General features: G+C 46.9%; 1 protein-coding gene across 1 annotated transcript; it reads left to right on the top strand.

Moving 5' to 3' along the window:
* Window positions 1-1,322: 1,322 nt before the first annotated feature.
* On the top strand, window positions 1,323-15,885 carry AKR1A1 (aldo-keto reductase family 1 member A1). The gene is made up of 9 exons (XM_047084344.1): window positions 1,323-1,647; window positions 10,102-10,190; window positions 11,920-12,039; window positions 12,205-12,356; window positions 12,988-13,183; window positions 14,346-14,545; window positions 14,781-14,853; window positions 14,995-15,081; window positions 15,722-15,885. Exons 2-9 carry the CDS (start codon window positions 10,107-10,109, stop codon window positions 15,785-15,787), a joined length of 978 nt encoding a protein of 325 aa, XP_046940300.1. The 5' UTR covers window positions 1,323-1,647; window positions 10,102-10,106; the 3' UTR covers window positions 15,788-15,885.
* Window positions 15,886-15,948: the final 63 nt, after the last annotated feature.

Here is a 15,948-nt window from a genome sequence, read left to right as displayed (position 1 = left end):
ATTTTGCAGTCTGACAACTATTTGAAAACTCTTGGAGGGATAGGGTTGTGCCTTGTATGAAATATTCCCTGGCACCAGAATTAAGACCAAAAGCCCCAAAGTTGGGGGAAGGAGAGGGCCTCAGTAGTTCATCACTTGGCAAGGTCACCACCTGATGGTTACACTTCAGACTTTTAAGAAGTCAGACTCAGCAGAAAAGAAATATGGAGTCTGTCAGACCCTGAAGAAAATGTGGGAGGGATGGGATACATGGCATGTGTCTCTTGATGGCAAGTCTTTGCTAGGGTAAGATGAGTTTGAGGTATATTAAATTCCGATCACATAAGCTGGAATCTGAGTGTCTTTATGAGGATAGATGGTGTCAAACATTAGACATTCGGTCCATCAAGACACTACCTGTATTGAGGAGACAGTGGGGAGTAATCCAGGGGAGCCAAAAAAAATGAGGAAGAGCAGAGGAGCAGAGGAGATAGAGGTGTGGGGAGAGAAAAGCAGAGCTACACAGAGGGGAAAACGTGTAAAATGCAAGACACCTCTCAGTCCACATGGCTAGGGCTATTTCAAATATAAAATCTGTATGACTTAATAGCTATGTGATTTTGGCCAAGCTACTTTACCTGGTTGAGTCTGTTCAATCTGTAAAATTGAACGTGGATACCTCCCTCACAGGAGACTTCCAGTGTTCAGGTAACGTCTGTATCTTCACTTGGATAATAGTTACATTGAAAAAAGAATCCTAGAGCTTTAGATTTGTGCATTTTTCTGTATGTATGCTATACTATACTCCAATAAAAAAGCTTACAAAAAAAACCACATTTCCCTTACAGGGTTGAAGATTCAATAAAATCATGTTTCTAAGTCTAGCACAGTATCTGGCACATTAATGCGCGTCCAGAGTCCACAGTCCGGATACAGGGACCACGAACTTACTACCGCTTGCAGCCCAGAGACCCGATCTCTTCCATGTTACAGACAACTTTTATCGCGGCTGCTCTCCGAGCCTGTTTGCCAGACCAAGTAACGGAGCCAGTTTAGGTATATTCTGGGAACCCCGCCAACCTGACTCTAAAAGATAGGAGCGACAGTCGGTTTTGCGAACCCGGATGGAGTGGAGACACCAGAAGAACCTGCAACGTGACACCCAGTACCCTCCTCCCTCCAGCATAAGGAGCTCCAGCAGCCTAGAGCGGCGTGGCTGTGGCGCGCGGTGCATTGTGGGCCAGCAGAGGCACGGACTGGCCCCGACGTTAGGGTCCCCCAAGTGGCCAGGGGCTCGCGCTTCACTCTGCCCCCACGTACTCCAAACCTGCGCAATGAAGTGTGTCTAGACTCCAGCCAATCCAACCACCAGAGCTAGAGGTGGAGCTGGTGCAGGCTCCCAACTCTGGCTTCCGAACTCCAGCCCTTTACAGGGCGGGGTGGGGTCCACCACTGCGCGTGATGCTGAATGCCGGCCCTCTCCCCTCCTCCAGGAGGAGCTTCCTCCTCACCGCCAGACTTAAGCTAGATTCCTGCCTCCACCATCAGGCCAACCAACTTCCTTTGCAGCCCACCAGTTCCGGAAGCTGAGGCTTACTGTAACGTTGGCAAGGTGCAGAACCGAAGAGAGATCACACTGTTTTGTTCACGCTCTGTGATTGAGCCGAGGTGAGTTTCTCCTGCTGCTGTTCCATCTTTCTCGCAGAGGAGATGGCCTTGATCTGTAATGAAACTACAGAGTTGTGTGCCTTCGGAATAGAGCGGAGAGTGCAGGCTCTGGAGGCAACCTTACTTGGTTTCGGATTTGAGCTCATTGTGATCTTGGAAAAGTTCTCAGTTTCTCTGGACCTCAGTTTACTCACGGATGAAATGAGTTCCTACATCGGAACTGTAGTGAGAATTGAGATAAAGCTTTTAAAACGCCCGTCAACTATTAGGTGCTCAGTAAATTTTAGTTGCCCTCTTTTGTTTATGTTAATTTATTTTTAAGAGAGAGAGAGAGAGAGAGAGAGAGAGAGCGCGCGAGCGCGAGCACGCAAGTGGGGGAGCGGGGGAGGAGCAGAGAGAGAGGGAGACAGAATCTGAAGCTGACTCCAGGCTCAGAGCTCTCTGCGTAGAGCCCAAGGCAGAGCTTGAACTGACACTCGGGAGGTCATGACCTGAGCCGAAGTTGGATGTTTAAACGACTGAGACACCCAGGCGCCCTTGCCCTCTTCTTTTTGAGCACCAACACGATTTTTCCAGGAGCTCCGGCCTTTCTTTGGAATTGCAGAGATACTTCCTGAAAGTGGGAGTAGTGGGCAAAATTAGCTAACTTAGGCACCTGCTTTGGGTTTGGGAAAGCTAGGGCTTTTCTGTTGCCTCAGACATCTGTTACAGTGAGGCTGGAATCTGAACTGTCACCAGATAGATAGAGCTACTATTAACTCTTCCTTTCAGCCTACTCATATCAGGCTGCAAGGCCTCCCTAAAAGAGTCTTGAGGGTTCTGATCAGGCCTGTTAATTTCCCAAGATCTCAGTTTTCTTTTTTTTTTTTTATTAAAAAAAAATTTTTTTTAATGTTTATTTATCATTGAGAGACAGAGAGAGACAGAGCATGAGCAGGGGAGGGGCAGAGAGAGGAGGAGACACAGAATCCGAAGCAGGCTCCGGGGTCCGAGCCGTCAGCACAGAGCAGAGCCCGACGCGGGGCTTGAACTCACAAACCGCGAGATCATGACCTGAGCCGAAGTCAGACGCTCAACTGACTGAGCCACCCAGGCGCCCCAGATCTCAGTTTTCTTATCTGTACGTGAGCAATCCCAGTATCATCCTGTATGAAGCCACTGGGAATTTTTTTTTTTTTTTTTTTTTTTTTTTGCTGAAAATGGTAAAGTGCTTTGATGTCTTCCAGAGCTGATTCTTTCCAGGTTACCCAAGAAGTAAAAAAAGAAGGTGATGGGGGCACCTGGGTGACTCAGTTGGTTAAGCATGGGACTCTTGATTTCGGCTCAGGTCCTGATCTCAGTTTGTGGGTTGGAGCCCTATGGAGCTTGCTTGGGATTCTCTCTCCCTCTCTCTGTGTCACTCCTTGGCTTGCCTTGCACTCTCTCTCCCTCAAAAGGAAGGAAGGAAGAAAGGAAGGAAGGAAGGGAGGGAGGAAGGGAGGGAGGGAGGGAGGGAGGAAGGAAGGAAGGAAGGAAGGAAGGAAGGAAGGAAAGAAAAAAAAGTGATGAAGGCAGTGACTTCCTCAAATGCCCTGCAGGCCATTTGCCTTAGTGTGTGTGCTCACATGTGTTTCTACGTCTATGCATGGGGCAGGCACTCTAGGAGTAAGGGGGTTCAGATAGATGACCTCTGACCTCAAGGTATCCCCTAGTTTGTGAGGGAAACTCATATAAACAAACAACTGCAGTTATGTGCACAAGCTGTCAGTGCACAGGAGGAGCAAGTGCTAGCTGAAGGATGAGCAGTAATTAGCCAGACAAGGGTGGGACTTGGGGAAGCAAAGTGTGCCTGGAGTTAAGTAAGCGGTGGCTGGTTTTGCAAAGTCTGAAGCACGGAGTTTGGAATGAAGAGGTGGAAAAATGAGGAGGATGGGAGCCAGGTAATGAAATGTATTACTAAGGACTGTGGACTTTATCCTGAAGGTAAGCAAGAACTACTGGAAGAATTTGAGCCTTGGAATCACATGTTCAGATTTAGTGAATGGATTGTGGGGAGAGCGGCTGCACTGGAAGCAGAGAGATGGTGGTTCAGGTAGGGGTGGTTCGAGCTAGAGCAGTAGCAGTGGAGGCAGATATGGATGGACTGGAGAAAGACTTAAGAAATAAATATTTTAGGGGCGCCTGGGTGGCTCAGTCGGTTAAGCGTTCGACTTCGGCTCAGGTCATGATCTCACAGTCCGTGAGTTCGAGCCCTGCGTCGGGCTTTGTGCTGATCGCTCAGAGCCTGGAGCCTGTTTCAGATTCTGTGTCTCCCTCTCTCTCTGACCCTCCCCCATTCATGCTCTGTCTCTCTCTGTCTCAAAAATAAATAAACGTTAAAAAAAAAAGAAATATATATTTTAAAATTCTTTTCACGTCAAGAGGTACATGAAGTGTTTGGCTCAGGTCATGATCTCATGGTTCATGAGTTCAAAGCATGCTGACAGCGCAGGCCTACTTAGGATTCTCTCTCCCTCTTTCTTTTCTCCTCCCCCCACTTATGCGCTCTCTCTTTCTCTGTCTCTCTCTTTCTCTCAAAATAAACTTAAGAAATATATATTTACCAGTATTAGTAGTGATGGGGTTTTGGAGTGGTGGGGGGTCTAGAGCCTACGGCTAAGAAAGAATTTTTGAGACTTCTTTGGTGCAAAAAAGGTGATTTTATTAAAGCACAGGGACAGGACCCATGGGCTGAAAGAGCTGCCCTGGGGTTGTAAAGACTCAGTAATTATTTCCTATGGAGTTGGGGGGAGATAAAGGCAAAAGGGAGACCTCCAAAAGGACTTTCATATGCTAAAGAGGACTCACAAGATACTGGAGGCCTTGCTATTACCAGGCTAAGGTGGTTTTCCCTTTAGTGAGGCATTAACATTATAGGAAGTTCCTGGAGAAATGTTTCACTCTGCCTATCTCAAGTATTCATCAATGGACTGCAGGTTATAAGGAAATTTAATTTTGGGGTGCTTGGGTGGCTCAGTCGGTTGAGCGTCTGACTTCGGCTCAGGTCATGATCTCGCGGTCTGAGAGTTTGAGCCCTGCTTAGGGCCCTGTGCTGACAGCTCAGAGCCTGGAGCCTGTTTCGGAATCTGTGTCTCCGTCTCTCTCTGACCCTCCCCCGTTTATGCTCTGTCTCTCTCGGTCTCAAAAAATAAATAAGCATTAAAAAAATTTTATAAGGAAATTTAATTTTACCTACCATTTCCTTCTTGCCTTTGTTCCCTCATCAGAATGGAGGGGAGGGTGATGTTAGGGCTCCAGGAAACTGAATCTATAGGTTTCTGGAGATTAAGCTATTGGTAAGATTGCCTTTTTCTTATAATTTACTAAGACATTTGTAAACTGGTGGGGACTCAGGTCCTGCATGACTGTGATCTCTATCAGTTAACCATTTGTTTTCCCCTTTTCCTTTGTTCTTGGGCAGCCAGGGGTGCCTGTGGAATGTCACACTTATCCCACCTTGTTGGGGGGGCGGGTAGGTGGTGTTAGCCGTGTCCCAGCCAAATAGACCTAATCTAGGCCAATGTTACATATTTAAAGTAGTTTTCTGTGCTTGTTTCTTAGAAGTACAAGCAAGGGTATACTCCCCTACCAATCACCTGTCAAAACCCTAAAATGATAATAACTCAGAAATGCCAAATGAACTGAAATACTTTATTTAGATGGCTTTTCAAGACCCCATGTGATGAGGGAGCATAATGCAAGCTGAGGGCAAAGCACAAGCTATCGCGTGCGCGAACACACCACACACACACACACACACACACACACACACACTACACACACACACACACACACACACACACACACACACACACAAGGTGGGATATGTGTAATATTCTTCAGGAGCTCCTGGCTGCCCAAGAACAAAGGAAAGAACAGAAAACAGATGGTTAAACTGCTCAGTCTCCATCAGTTTACAAATGTCTTAGTAAATTACAAGAAAAAGGCAATCTTATCAATAGCCTAATCTCCAGAAACTGTAGACTCAGTTTCCTGGAGCCCCAACATCACCCCTTCGTAGTGATATGGGGAACAAAGGCAAGAAGGAAATCGCAGGTAAAATTAAAAAAAATTTTTTAAACGTTTATTTATTTTTGAGACAGAGAGAGACAGAGCATGAACAGGGGAGGGGCAGAGAGAGAGGGAGACACAGAATCCGAAGCAGGCTCCAGGCTCTGAGCCATCAGCCCAGAGCCCGACGCGGGGCTCGAGCTCACGGACCGCGAGATCGTGACCTGAGTTGAAGTCGGACGCTTAACCGACTGAGCCACCCAGGCGCCCCCAGAATTTGCAGGTAAAATTAAATTTCCTTATAACCTGCTGCCCATTGACAAATACTTGAGGCAAATATTTCTCCATTTCTCCAGGAACTCCCTATGTCTTTTTTTTTTTTTTAACATTTTATTTATTTTTGAGACAGGGAGAGACAGAGCATGAACAGGGGAGGGTCAGAGAGAGGGAGACACAGAATCTGAAACAGGCTCCAGGCTCTGAGCTGGCAGCACAGAGCCCGACACGGGGCTTGAACTCACGGACCATGAGATCATGACCTGAGCCGAAGTCGGCCGCTTAACCGACTGAACCACCCAGGTGCCCCAACTCCCTATGTCTTAAAGTCAATGCTTTGCTAGAGGGAAAAACAGCCTTAACTTGACAAATAGCTAGGCCTGCAGTATTCTGAGAATCTTCTTTAGCATATGAAAATCTCTTCGAAAACTTCCCCTTGACTTGACCTCCTCCAACTCCTTAGTATATAAACAGTCACTCTTTACAACCCCAGTGCAGCTCTTTCTGCTTCAATAAAATCACCTTTTTGTACCAAAGACTTAGAAAATTCTTTCTTGGCTGTCAGCTCAGAACCTGCCCACCTCCCACCCCCGACTCCAAAACTTTATCAGATGGATTATACTGTGAACATGTTGTCTGATTTGCTTTAACAGTTGTTATCCAGGCCCTTGAGTCCCTTGTGAGAGAGAGTATACAGAAAGAAGAGCATGCATGGGTCAGGTACTGTGCAAAGTGCTTTAGATCTAGTTTCTCTTCCAAATGGGGGAAGGTGTGCTGAGATTCAGACTCAGGTCTGTGCAACCCCAGGCCCTGAACTGATTCCTTTGTGCTCTGCTGTTGGATTTGATGAGTTCAGTTTTGGACATTTTGAGTCTTAGATACCTATAGGGCATACTGGTAGAGATATCTCCAGGGAGTTGAATGTACAGAACTAGGGTGGGCAGAATCAGTGCTTAAAGTGATAACTGAAGACATGAGCTTAACTAGGGAGTGAGAAGAGGATTGGGAACAGAACTCTGAGGGACACCAACATTTATGGGAAGTAAAGGAAAGGCCCATGCAGCCCAGGAACATTCATGTAAATACTGCTTCCTCTTTTTCCTGTGTTTTTGAGATCCCTGCATGCAAGCAGCAGCTATAGAGCCCTCCTCTGAGAAGAAACATAGGCACTGATTTAGGAATAATAATAAAACCTGAGTCCTTTAAAAAAAAAAAAAAAAGAGTTTGAGTAATCTCTGTACCCAGTGTGGGGCTTGAACTTAAAACCCCAGGATCAAGAGTTACATGCTCCACTGACTGAGCCAGCCAGGCACCACTAAAATCTGAGACCTGATACTACCTCTCCCTATGCAGACCCAGTTTTTCTTTCTTTCATGAGTTAAACCTTCCCAAATTAACGTGAGGGTTTCTGAGTGTTGCCAGAGGCCAAGCCAGGCAGTTTCTGACAACTTCAGAGCCTGTTAATTCAGGAGAAGGCTGGAAAGCCAATGCCTCAGGCAGAAGATGAGGAAGTCCAGAGCTGGCAGAGTATGACTTCCTGTCCTAGAGGAAAACATTTGTTCTTTGCAGAGACTCTTCTATTCCCTCCCTTGGAGCTCTTGTTCTTTGAAGCTCTTTGTTAGGTCTTCCTACTTGTATGATCCCAACCCCCCCACCCCCACCCCCGCCAAGCCTCATTGTTTTGGGTTTTCAGTTTCAGCATCAAAAGAAAGAGAAACAAGCATCAGGTTTCTTCTTCCTTTTCGCCTTAGATGAGGCCTTTGTTCAAGGCTCTCAGTCTAAGTCCACGTGTAATTTCAGAGTTCTCCAGTGTGTGCTGGGAAATACGGGAGAGGCCAACGGTCACTTGTTTGGGGATCAAGCCCAGGAAACCAGTCACAGACCCTGGTGGCAACTGGCAGGCTAATTGCTCCTGTGAAGTCCAGACATGATTGCCTGATCCTCTGGCAAGTTTATATCCCTGGGAAGTTTGCTAGCACTCAAGTGATCTGTGGTTTGATGCCCAGATTGAACTTTTTGTTTTTGTTTTAGCAGAAACAGGTGGTCTCCATAACCAGGTTACGCTAGACTGTAAGGTTCTTGCAGGGGTGCCTGGGTGGCTCAGTCCATTAAGCATCTGACTTTGGCTCAGGTCATGATCTTCTGGTTCGTGAGTTCAAGCCCATGTCGGAATCTCTGCTCTCAGTGCAGAGCCTGCTTTGGATCCTTTGTCCCCTCTCTCTCTGCCCCTCCCCTGCTCTCTTTCTTGCTCTCAAAAATAAACATTTATTAAAAAAAAAAAAAAAAAATTCTTCCGGAGTCAGACGTATCAGGAAAGACAATTTTGATGTGTCAGTTATACTTAGAACTTGTCTTAGTTCTTGCTCTACCATAATATTCTGGATGTCTTTTCAGAACTTGGAAACAAAGGTTATATTTATAAACGTATTGCTGGCAATGAAATCAATCCCAAGGGAGTGATATCTATAGTACTAATGAAATCAAGGGAAAAGACTTCTATCTTATCTGCTCTAGGGTGAGCATTCTTTCTTTTTTCCCTTTCGCTTGGATAATTGCTATTCATCAAGACTTGACTTGGCATGCCTGGCTGGCTCAGTTGATAGAGCATGCGACTCTTGACTTTGGGGTTGTGGGTTTGAGCCCCACATTGGTGTAAAGAATACTTAAAAATAAAATCGTTTTTTTTAAACTTTTTTAATGTTTATTTATTTTTGAGAGAGAGAGGGAGAGAGACAGAGCATGAGTGGGGGAGAGGCAGAGAGAGAGGGAGACACAGAATCTGAAGCAGGTTCCAGGCTCTGAGCTGTCAGCACAGAGCCCAACGTGGGGCCCAAACTCACAAATCATGAGATCATGACTTGAGCTGAAGTCAGATGCTCAACTAACTGAGCCACCCAGGCACCCCAAGAATACTTAAAAATAAAATCTTAAAAAAAAAAAAGACGACTCAAATATCCCCTCCATGAAGCCATCCTAGCAGGGTTACTCTTTTCTTATAGCACTTGAGCAGATTTTGCTCCTATCTTATACATTGTACTGATATCCTCAGTCCAGCCCCTACTAGCCCATAAACTCCAAGAGGGCAGGGGCTTTATTTGAATATGTATGTCTCTTAGATCTAGCACACGGCCAGGAATATTAAGCATTTGCTGCCTGATGAGTATCCGTGGGTCATTTGGAGACTTCTGATTTTCATAGCTCTCCAAAGAGGGTTGTTCCAATCACCCACCTGTTTTGTTCAGTTGGAAATTTTCCTGTGTCTATAATTTACTGCTTTCTGCTGTGTCTAATTACCCTTCCTGGAAACCCTTTTCCCCTTGACTCTTAGGAAAGTCCAACTTACTCTTAAAAGCCACTGTCAATATTCCCTGGTCCTTGCTCTGCAGAAGTCATTTGCTTTTCTGTAGCACACTGTGATATGTGTCTACTGTGAGGCATAGCACAAGTATATTATGAATCTGTGTTTACCTCTCTTTTCTTGCCTTTTTCCATTGGCTCTTCCTTGAATGCTTGGCTCTGCCACTTCTTAGCTGTTGATTCAAGGCAAATAACTTCACCTCTCTGAGCTTGGTTTTTTTGTTTTTTGTTTTTTTTTTTTAAACAATGGTCTACTTCCCTTGTAATAACCCACTCAGGCCTCGTAACATGCTGATCAGACATCTTTGTGAGGGACTAGGAGAATCTGTAGTTTCTGACATCCTCCTGCGAATGTTCATTTCATCTTCAGAGAAGTGACCCATCCCTGAGCTTGTTCTGTCACTTGGTCTCACTTTGTTTCATAATGGCGTTTACCTGTCCTACACTGGTTTGAGACCTTATGTAGTCAAGGCTGGGTACTTCAGGGAGCCACCCACCTTTGTTTTTAGGTATTAGAACTGTCTAACATAGACCTTTAGCCTGGTAGAAGGAAGGCAGCTAAACTGATGGTCCGGTTAATATTTGTCCAGGAGCTGCTGACTTTGGTTGGTTCAAGTCACCCTGTCTTAGCTGCCCTCTGCTCACAGGCATGTATACACAACCACGTGTTTGTTCTCCTTTCGCCGCTGTGCTCCCTTTACCACCCATGTTTTACAGGAGTCTTGACAGGTGGGTGGCTGAAGCTCAAGCAGCACTGACCCCCACACCATTCTCTTCCCATCTGTGTTTCAGGGAGCATGGCGGCTTCCTGTGTCCTCCTGCACACTGGGCAGAAGATGCCCCTGATTGGACTGGGCACCTGGAAGAGCGATCCTGGCCAGGTGAGAGATGGAGGAAAAAGAGGAGGGCTTCTTGTGCCTCTGCCAGGGAAGAGGCAGTATTTGGGAGATGGTCCCAGCACTTTCCCTAGCATCCCCAACCCTATACTCCATTTCATGTAGGGATGAACCTGAAGGACAGTGGGAAGAAACAAGAGAAGAGACCAGCAGTGAGCCCTTGGCTTCCTCAGCTGACTCAGAGGAAGGGCTGAGGGGCCCAGTAGGGCCGAGCGAATAGGAAGGAACTCTTTCCCTAATTGGATCTGCACTGAGTGCTGTGGCAGACATGGGATCCCTCTGTGCCTGGCCCTATGCTGACCCCTCATAACGCCACTTACCACCTTGCGCCGTGATCATGTCTCCCTCTCCTACACAGGGTTCCTTGAGGACTGGGCCACTCCCTAATGCCCAGTCCAGAGATAGACAACAGCAGGTGTCAGGATTTGAAGAATAACTATGTCAGCTGTGTAGACCAAGGGTTAGCAAACATTTTCTTAAAGAACCAGATGGTTAATAATTTAGATTTTGCTGGATAAGTTGCAAAACGGAGGTGATTATGTATTCATGTAACCTTTTAAAGGTGTAAAAGTCATTCTTAGCACAAGGGCTGGAAAAAACAAAAGGCAGCTGCGAGCTGGAGTATAATAACCCCTGCTGTCAACTCTTCATCTTAGAGGAGCATGGGAATAGAGATCTGCTCCCACCTGGGGTGGGGCATCTTCCCAGGTCTTCTTCCTTGTTCTTTGGAAATCTGAATCAGGCTTTAGAGAAGTTTGGGGATTAAGTTTAAGAGGGACTCAGGCAGGGAGAACAGCCTCTTCTCTCAGGGATTTAGGCTGGTATTCGTGTTGTGTTCTGCCTCTTTTCCCTTTGCTTTCATTCCTGCAGTTGCCCAGAACCCTGGAGTCAGGGTCTTTGTGCTCCAGGCAGGCACTGACATGGCCCAGGACAAGTCCAGGAGCTACATAAAGGCAGGAGGTGGAAGTCAGAACTGGGCCAAAACTAGGGGTATGGGGCAGCAGGGGTGAGGGGAGTATGTCTGGATAGTAAGAGCTATACCTAGATGGGGATCTTGAATGGCAAGGCCCTGACACTGTTGGTTTTGCTTCTGCTACCATGTTTCTAGTCTGTTTTTTAGCAAATTGACTGACCTATCCTACCTGGTGTCTGCTTTCTTCTCTCCTAACAGAGGGCTCTGAGCCCAGCCTCCATCTTACTTCTCTGCCTTCCTTAATTTTCTTCCACTCTCAGAGTTCTTCTGCTTCCCTGAACTCCCAGAGCTCACTTGATCTTCACGGCTCCATAAGCATTTCTCTGTGCGTTGGCGTACAAATTACTTACCTGTATATCATGTTTCTGTAACCAGCTCTTCAGGACTAGAGAACCTGTGTCCATGACCTATATTTCTGTTCTCTGTCAAAGGATACATCCACCTGCTGAGCATCTAACTGGGAATACCATGGTAGTTTTTTGCTGGGCTCGCATTGAGATTGCTTAGGTAGGAGGGAAACTTGGTGGTTATTGGGGTAGGCACAAAGGGGTTGGGGTCTCTGAAGAGGCTTCTGGTCCCCTCAACTAGAACCATCTTTCATCTTTTCACCCCTACTTTATGGATAAGTGCAGTCATCCTGCCCCTCCCCCATCAGTGACCCTCAGGAGGACAGTTCCTGGCCTAGGGCAGTTTCTGGCCTAGGCCAGCAGAGCTGAAACCTCTGCTTCTCTCACCTGGCAGGTAAAGGCTGCTGTTAAGTACGCCCTGAGTGTAGGCTACCGCCACATTGACTGTGCTGCTATCTATGGCAATGAGACGGAGATTGGGGAGGCCTTGAAGGAGAATGTGGGACCTGGCAAGGTGAGGTCTGGGGCTACAGAGGGATGGGGTGAGAGAGCTCTGGAGCTGGGGCACCTGGACAGAGGGATCTGAAAGCACCTTCCTTCTAATCAGTTTCCCAGAGGTGAGGGTGGGTGACTGGGTGCCCAGGGCTCTTCTCACTATGGGCCCTGCCCCCTGTACCAGGTGGTGCCTCGAGAGGAGGTGTTTGTGACTTCCAAGCTGTGGAACACTAAACACCACCCTGAGGATGTGGAGCCTGCCCTCCGGAAGACACTGGCTGACCTCCAGCTGGAGTATTTGGACCTGTACCTAATGCACTGGCCTTATGCCTTTGAGTGAGTCTTGCCAGGGTCTTTATCCAGGGAGTCGGGTGTTGTGGAAGTCAGGTTAGGAACTTATAAGGCACAGGAGCAGAGCAGGAGCAGAGCAGGAGAGGAACATTCCTCAGCTTGCTGTGGGAACTCAGCCTTTTATGCCACAGCAGCCAGAAGTTTAGCTACAGAAAAGGAGTGCAACTTCGCATGGTGTGTACCCTAGGGGTGCGCGGGTGGTCCCTCTTGCCCCCTTAATTTATTCAAAAAACTACTAGCTTCTAAGCTAGGCCTAGAGATTGCCGTAGAGAGTCAGCTCCAGCAGAGGGCGTGAAAGGAGCCTTACCATCAGCTCTGTGCACTGTAACGAAAGAAGATTGCAAGAGCATGCAACTCTCTGAGGGGGAAGAAGTTCAAGAAGATTTTCCAGGGGAGAAGAGGTACAATGTGTCTAGGAAGAACAGAAGCGGAAATGGGCATTCTGTATAAAGTTAATGCCTGGGTCATGACCTTAAAGGGTTTCTTTAATAAGATTTCTTATTCTTGGCTTTTTGCCCTTTCTGGGCTTAGTATGGGGACACAGAGTGGCTGGATGGGCAGGTAAAGTAGGAGGCCTACATTTGTGCCCACTCATGGGGAACTGTCTTTCACTTAGGCGAGGAGACAACCCTTTCCCTAAGAATGTTGATGGGACTATCCGCTATGATTCTACCCACTACAAGGAGACCTGGAAGGCTCTGGAGGCACTGGTGGATAAGGGGCTGGTACGGGCACTGGGCCTGTCCAACTTCAGCAGTCGGCAGATTGATGACGTGCTCAGTGTGGCGTCTGTGCGCCCAGCTGTCTTGCAGGTAAGTACAGCAAAGCAGATCTGTTGGTTTGGGGGTATATATGTGTTCAAGAACATGAGTGAGCAGATGATGCGTCTGTTTTATGGAGATGGTTAGCAAGTTTTCAGAAGTGTTAGTGTAAAATTCTGTGCATAAAGAAGGGCACTAAGGGTGCCTGGGTAGCTCAGTCTGTTGAGTGTCTAACTCTTGATTTTGGCTCAGGTTGTGAGCCCAGGGTTATGGGATCAAGCCCTGCATTGAGTGCTATGCTGACAGCTCAGAGCCTGGAGCCTGCTTCAGATTCTGTGTCTCCCTCTCTCTCTCTGCCCCTCCCCTGTTCGAGCTTGTCTCTCTCAAAAATAAACATTAAAAAAACCAACTTAAATTTTTTTTAATTTTTATTTTAGAGAGTGTGTGAGTTGGGAAGAGGGACAGAGGGAGAGAATCCCAAGCAGGCTCCAGGCTCAGTGCAGAGCCCAACACAGGGCTTGATCCCATGACCCTGAGATCACGACCAAAACCAAAATCAAGAGTCAGACAGTCAACTGACTAAGCCACCCAGGTGCCCCAAAAAATAAAAACTTAAAGATAAAGGGCATTGAGTTAACTACACTGGAATTAAATTTCAAAAAAGCTAAAAAGGTCTGTTTGATTGAAACACAATGGAAATAAATATGAATAACATACATACAAAGTAAGATTGAGGGTGCCTAGGTAGCTCAGTGGGTTAAGCATATGATTCTTGGTTTCAGCTCAGGTCTCGGCTCAGGTCGTGATCTCACGGATAGGGAGTTCGAGCCCCACATAGGGCTCTGTGCTGACAGCGTGGAGCCTGCTTGGGATTTTCTCTCTCCCTTTATCTCAGCCCCTCCCCTGCTCTCTCTCTCAAATAAATAAACTTAAAAAAAAATTAAAAATAGATAAAGTAAGTTTCTGTCAGTGAGAACAAGTACTATATATTGGTTCATATCAAATATAAGAATATTAGAAAACCAAAAATAAAGAAATGAAAGGCATTGAAGTGTGGGAAGAGAATGAAATGGACAGTGGAAGATGGAGAGTGAGAAAAGTGATTTGAGGGGAAGTGGGGGGATCAGCAGTGCAAGGTTGGTCAAGACGTGTGGGTGGGGTTCTAAAATTTGGGTGTGGCCAACCTATAGTGATGGGTTTTTTCTTGATTCAGGTGGAATGCCACCCATACCTGTCTCAGAAGGAGCTGATTGCCCACTGCCAAGCACGTGGCCTGGAGGTGACTGCTTATAGTCCTCTGGGCTCCTCTGATCGTGCTTGGCGTGATCCTAATGAGCCTGTCCTACTGGAGGAGCCAGTGGTCCTGGCACTGGCCGAAAAGTATGGCCGGTCTCCGGCTCAGATCCTGCTCAGGTGTGCGCAGTCTTGAGAAAGGTGGGGGAGGGCACTGGATTGGGAGGCAAGTGTTGAGGGATGTGGTTGCTAATCTTGCCATGTATGTAATCTGGGGGAAGCTACTCTGAGGCATGTTCCCCATTCTAGTGAGGCTCAGGGAGTCCAGGAGTTTAGAGAGCACTGTGTGGAAGACAAAACACTGCTTGTGAGTACTGACTCCTCTTCCCAATTCTATTTCAATCACCCACCTTAGGTGGCAGGTCCAGCGGAAAGTGATCTCCATCCCCAAGAGTATCACACCTTCACGTATCCTTCAGAACATCCAGGTACTTGGTGATGGGTCCTTTCTCTTTTAGACCATTGGGACACAGTCTGGCTCTGACTCTGCCTGGCAAGAAGGCAGTGTTCTGGAATCTCAACTTCCACACACAAAGCTGGCTTTCCTGACCTCCACTTTCCCTCCCCAGGTGTTTGACTTCACCTTTAGCCCAGAAGAGATGAAGCAGTTAGACACCCTGAATAAAAATTGGCGATACATTGTGCCCATGATCACTGTGAGTATATATCATGTGCTAGAGTTAGAGAATAAATGTAAGTTTTGCGGCAGGAGTCTGGCCCAAAACTGGCCTCAACCTCCCTGGTCAGAGGAGAGGCAGGATGTTGTTGGTAGGATTGCTTTTCCTGCACACAGTGGGCTTTTTTATTTTTATTAAGTTTGGGGAAGTAGTATGGCTTGGGAATAAAGCATATAGCCTGTGAGTCCCAGGCTATATGACCTTGTGACGTAGAACACGTTATTTAACTTCTCCAAGCCTCAGTTTCCCAGTAAACTGAGACATAGCAAGTTCCCAGTTCTTGACACATAGCAAGTTCTCAGTAAATGGTATAAATAAGAGGAGCCTAGAAGGCATTCTCAACCTTGGTAGAGGGATTGAGGTTGGGTTGAAGCCTGTTACACATAGGGATATAAATAATTCCTTATCCCAGCTGAGACTGCAATCTCTTAGGGGCAGGGGTAGGTATATAACAGACTATGGTTTGCTGGAGTGCTGACACTGGCATTGTCTGAGGTCCAGGTCCTGCCACTGCCATCTGTCATAGTGCTTACAGGTTTATGAAGATTCAGGGAAAAATGCCCTGTGTCTTTGGAATGTCAATTCCTGCTAATAGTCATCTGTCTGTCTCTCTTTCCAGGTGGATGGGAAGAGGGTCCCGAGAGATGCAGGGCACCCTCTGTATCCTTTTAATGATCCATACTGAGACCACCACTCTGTGGTTTCCTTTCCAGCTCTCCAGCTACAAGGTCCTGCCACCCCCAGAAAGAAGGAGTTAATAAAACCACTGGAACATCCATACTACTTGCTTGTCTTATTTGTCTGGTCAGACCCAAGATAAAAATGGTTTCCCTTAGGAATGCCAGA

The sequence above is a fragment of the Lynx rufus genome, unplaced genomic scaffold (assembly GCF_022079265.1).
Source record: "Lynx rufus isolate CCGP_SWC_20201006 ecotype Redwood Valley unplaced genomic scaffold, mLynRuf1.p SCAF_2, whole genome shotgun sequence".
Taxonomy (NCBI): Eukaryota; Metazoa; Chordata; class Mammalia; order Carnivora; family Felidae; genus Lynx; species Lynx rufus.
Note: the sequence above shows the minus strand (reverse complement) of the source record. Positions and strands in the feature narration are given on the sequence as shown.